General features: G+C 39.5%; 1 protein-coding gene across 1 annotated transcript; it reads left to right on the top strand.

Annotated features, from left to right (window-relative positions):
- Nucleotides 1-1325: 1325 nt before the first annotated feature.
- On the top strand, nt 1326-5300 carry LOC103775231 (MAX gene-associated protein-like; the record flags this gene model as incomplete). The annotated part of the gene is made up of 4 exons (XM_008942674.1): nt 1326-1501; nt 2662-2760; nt 3661-4310; nt 4961-5300. Coding segments are annotated over exons 1-4 (1186 nt in total), but the record flags the coding sequence as incomplete, so codon positions are not given.
- Nucleotides 5301-5471: the final 171 nt, after the last annotated feature.

Raw genomic sequence — 5471 nt, 5'->3', positions numbered from 1 at the left:
GAATGGCATTGTAACGTTTTGTAGATGACATGTTTTTATAGAATATGCTGGATTGACTTGCTTGCTGCTCATTTTCCCTATGTAGATTTGTAAATTACATCTCACTAGGCTGTCTGATAACAGTATCTGTTTAAACAACTGTGTCTGAGATCTGTTCTGTGCAAATTGTTTTCAGACTGCCAGTAATCAGGTCCTGGTGTTGCCACTTAAGAACATAAATGTACCACCAACACCAGGGTTCTGCTGTATGTGCAGATGCTGTGTTGTGTCCTGAGCCTTGTCAAGTCATACATGTTCAATTTCACAACTCAAATTTAACGTCTGAATTTCAGACTTGTTGGCAAGAGGAGCAAAATTGTAGGTTTCTATAGCTAAAAGCCAAAATAGACATTCTTGACTCCAGCCTGCAGGCTGAATTTGATTGACAGCTGTTTTCTTGAATTCAGCTTAACAGTGTTTTCTGAAAAAGCTAAGTAAATTTACTAGCTTCTTTTTTTCTTAGCATTTCTGTATCTCTGTTTGTCTTGCCATGGATGAAGATAGCCTTTGTGACCAAGAAAAGTCTTTTGGTTTGAGGGTTTTGGGGGAGTTGATGAAGGTGTTACAGGCAGTGAAGTATTTGTGGTGACATCAACAACGTGGACTATTTAGTTTCTTTATAGCCATTTCTCCCCCCACATTAAAAAAAAGCTTAATTGCAAAGTGCCAAGCCTGGGAGAATAAAAAAGATCATTTGATGACATAGTCCTGAGAGAGCTGTCTGAATACAACTTTATTTATATCATCATTTCCAACCACACACATTTCTTCAGAGTTAAAATGTGGTTTGCTCTTGTCTCTCATTGCTGGTTGGAACTGGAGTGTGTGTGGTATCTGTTTTTGCACAAGAACAGCTTTCAGTGGAGAAGGAAATGTGTAAGTACCACTGGGAGGATTGATAGTTCATGTAGTGATATGAAATATCAGATAGCTGAATTGGGTTCTGGCAGTAACTCTAGCCTTTCAGGATGTGAACAGTGCCCTCTTTTTCAGAAAACAAACAAACACACACTAATATTGTGAGAATTACAGTAACACTGGCACTTTGGTTCATGAATTTCATGGGAAACTTCAGTAGTAATCCAGAAAACTATGAAAAGTAATTCCATTTTTTTTCTTGATTTTCCATTTCCTAAAATAATCGTTATACCTGCTGCAAATCCAGTATCAGTAACTATAAGTTATAGTTGCTAATGCTCAAGTGTCTTAAAATGGTGAGTACTAGAAAAGCCTGTATATAACTTAAAGGTTTATTTTTTACTAAATATTGTTGATTATCTTTTTCCTAACATCTTGCTGCACTGGGACATTTACTGATACTTGCCTCTTGCAGTGGGACTGAAGTTGAATTCTGTGGACCCAACAATGAGCATTGACTTGAAATACTTGGGTGTGCAGCTTCCTCTTTCCTACTCCAATTACTCTTTGTGGAGCTATCCAGGAACCAATCCCAATTCTCCAGGTGGGTAGAACATGAATCTGCTGAAAGTGTTGCCTTCTTACTAGCAATGATCAGGAGGAGGGAATGGCCATTTAGAGGAACATGATATCTTAAAGTGATTGAAGTGGTATTAAAATGACAGAATGTGAGGACTTCCTTAGACTATGTGGTTTCTGGCTGAGGAGTCCTGGGTAATTCTGCTCAGATTCTCTTCAGCCTTCCCTATTTATGAACTTAAGGGTAAGCTGTATCTTCATGTTAATTATTTATTACAGAAGTGCTGACTGATGGTGCTTTTTAAAACTTTTCTTGTATCCAGACAAATGTATTTCTTGTTAAACAGTGATTAGGATTCCAGTACTGTTGGTAGATACTGCTTTTAATAATAAACTAGTTGAACAAAGTATAGGGTGCTTATCTTTCTCCTACCTAAATTTTCTGATTAATGTTTGTCTTAATCTGCTGCTTTTGGGAGCTGGTAAAGAGGCAGACCTTTTATCTCAGCTTTGTTTACACTGCAAAAGAGGCAGATTCAGTTCAGAAGACCTCAGTTAGCTCAATGTCATATGCAATTATTTCCAGCCTAGCAATGTATAAAACAGCCACATGGATTCCTGTTAGTACTAATTTTTACATTCCAACTTAGGTCCCAGAGCTGATGGATAACTGGACAGAGATGTTGCTGTTTGCCTTTTGTGATCATTCCCCATATCTCCCCCTAACTGATACGTGAGTGAATTTGGCAGAACAGCAAACACCAAATGAAGTTTCTACAGGTCTTATAAAAGTCAGTGGCTCAGTTGAGGGGAGAGACCCACGTTACTTTCCTTGCTGAGAGGTTGTAGCATCAGCTCAGAACCTGCCTGTTCCACGTTAGCCTACCTAACCAGCTGATTTACCTGCTTGAGCTGTAGAATCAACAGGAGGCTAAAGCTGAAAATACAGAAGACATCTTTTGTGTGGGATAGCAGATGCGTGGCCGTGCAGCAGAACTCCACAGGAAGCTTGGCTTTGTCAAGTATTCTGTTAATTAAAAAAAAAAGTCAACTCCAAGTTTCTTTATTCAGCCTTTTAATTTATTACTGTTCATCGATCCCTGAAAAGGAACAAGCAGAGTTTGCTAGGCTGTTGATACAATCAAGCTTAGTGCATCAACCTAGGCTGACTTTCTTCTTTTCCAGATACCGGATTTCCTTTTGTTTCCAGGACAGGGAAGACAAATGATTTCACAAAGATCAAAGGCTGGCGAGGGAAGCTTCATGGTGCTTCTAGAAATGAAGGTAAAACAACCAAAAAAAAAACAGAAAAAGGGATGAGTGTATATGTATTTCCAACACTTGGCCTTTTTTGTTTGACCTTCCACAGACCTTCCAGTTTGGTAATTGTGTGTGTTTCAATGAGAGATGATTTTTTATATTGAAACTGTCACGAATAAAGAATTTTTTGGTAGTTCCTATGTGATTAAAATAGATGTTTGAGGGAAGAGAGAAACTTGATTTGAGTAGGTGAAAATACATGTATTCTGTTTGACACAGAAGGCTTGACTGAAGATCAAAGCTGCAGTAGTTTTGGTTTTGTTCATCAGTTTTGTATTTACTTGCAAGTGTGGTAATTCCAGAATTCTGTTGCTGCAGGGACCCCAACAAACCAGAGCAATTTTCATTTATATTGGTGTATTTTGAACTCCAGTTAGAGTGGATATTTCTTGCATACTTGATTACTTTGCCCTGCCTCAGGGAGAAATGGATATTGGGAAATTTGCCATTTTTAACTTTATATTTTTTATTTAGATTACATGTAGTTTAAATATTTATATATTTAGATTAAATATTTACATTGTACCTTCTGCACTTTCATACAATGTTGTGTTGGGGTATTCCAGATGTTTTGTGGTGTACCAGCTATGCTAGATGTTCAGGACAAAGCAAGTTATATAGAAGCACTACCAGTTAAAGGCTTACTGGTTTTGGGAACAAATACACGTGTAAAATCTCCACAAAATAAGTTCTTCAGACAGCTGCTTGTGCTTCCAAGTGGATTATATTTGGTGTGCCTATGTTTTACTCTTCTAAAAGAATTGTTTATTTTTTGAGAGATATTTACCCCTTTTGTATTGTTTAATTATTACAAGATTTGCCAGTGTGTTTTCCCAGGAGGGAGTTAAAGTGCTCTTTATTTAGGTGGCAGTTCAGAAGGTTCCCTGAAGAATCGCTCAGCGTTCTGTAGTGACAAGCTGGATGAGTACCTGGAAAATGAAGGGAAATTGATGGAAACGAGTATGGGATTCTCTTCCAGCACTCCCACTTCTCCTGTGGTGTACCAGCTTCCCACTAAGAGCACTAGCTACGTGCGAACTCTCGACAGTGTTCTAAAGAAGCAGGCTACCATAATCCCATCAACATCTTATTCATTGAAGCCTGTTTCTTTATCATCTACCTCTAGGAAGACAAAGACTCAAAGTAGACAGACATCTACAAACAGTAGGGCAAAATCATCTTACAAGCCTATACTGCCTTCACCTTTTTCTGGAAGGCAGAAACAGAACTCTTCAGCATTAGGGGAGAAGGCTGCTAAGCCTGCCTCAGACAGCAGTTTGACTAACCAAGCAGACAGTTCTACAGCACCAGCTGTGGATGAAAACACACTTCCAAAACAGATCAGCTTGCCCCAAGCAGCACAGCAGCAACAAGGAGCTCGTCCACCAGGTCTGTCTAAGTCTCAAGTGAAGCTAATGGACTTGGAGGACTGTGCTCTGTGGGATGGCAAACCACGGACTTACATTACGGAAGAACGAGCAGAGATCTCTCTGGCAACCCTGCTTACAGCTCAGGTACATCTGTAAGAGTTTCTTTTCCTTTCTGTACTTCTGGTGCTTTTCCAAATCTGTCCTCTTACTCATGTTCCATGTAGATGTAGAAAATAAGAGCAGAGCTGCTAAGGAGCATGACAAAACGTGACGTTCTCCTGTGGTGTGGTCTTTGCAGTGAAAGTTGAGAAGCGCTGACTTGGCAGGATGTGAAAAAACTAGTTGTGGTAACAGTGTGTTGGTATGACTCATTGAGTTCTCTCAACCTTTCACTGTTACAAATTGGGTTAGTACTGAATAACTGCTATTCAGTAACTGTGTTTCCTTACTATTTGTCACCCTTTTTTTTTTCAGTTGAACTAACTGCAAAAAAAAAAAACAACTCCCAGTCATGTAACTTGTTTGTCAGGTGATAAACTCTTTTGCTTTTCTCACATCTCTACTTACTACCAGGATGGTTTAGCTGCCTCAAAATCCCTCTTAGAAGGCTTCAGATGCAGACTCTTCTCTGTTCTGTGTGTTTGGTTTTTTTTTAATTATAGATGACAAATTTTCACATGTAAACCTTGTAGATGGAGGGGTTATTCTAAGTAAGCTCTGAACAGCAATTTTTGCCTATGCTTGATTTAATCTTACAAAAATTGAAGTGTATGCTTTTCTAAAACTTTCCTTAGGCTTCTCTCAAAAATAAACCTATCCACAAAATAACAAGGCGACAGGCACCTCCTTGCAACAAGGAGTTCTGCCGACTGGGTTGTGTTTGTGCCAGTCTGGCCCTGGAGAAACGTCAGCCCACCCACTGCCGCAGGCCAGACTGCATGTTTGGTTGCACCTGCTTGAAGAGGAGAGTGTTGTTGGTGAAGGGGGGAACAAAACATAAGAAGATCATGAAAAAGGCTGTGCTCTATGGAACACAAGAAGAGCTAGAGGATGAAGATGCGGAGGAAGAGGGTGATGGAGAGGAAGATGAGCTGAAGCAGAAAGATAAGAAGAAGAGAAAAAGGGCAGAGTACAGTGAGTATTGCTGGGCAGAGGGGATTATTTACAGCTTTGCAGAAACCATCCATCTTGGTGGGCGTTTTTATTAGGCTGTTGTAGTGATGCCATTTCTAAATCCAAAAACTGGGAGTGAATTCCAAGACATAAGGCTGACTAGTAGGAAAAACACCTCTTCCCTTTTTTTTT

Source organism: Merops nubicus, unplaced genomic scaffold, assembly GCF_000691845.1.
Source record: "Merops nubicus isolate BGI_N331 unplaced genomic scaffold, ASM69184v1 scaffold22216, whole genome shotgun sequence".
Taxonomy (NCBI): domain Eukaryota; kingdom Metazoa; phylum Chordata; class Aves; order Coraciiformes; family Meropidae; genus Merops; species Merops nubicus.
Note: the sequence above shows the minus strand (reverse complement) of the source record. Positions and strands in the feature narration are given on the sequence as shown.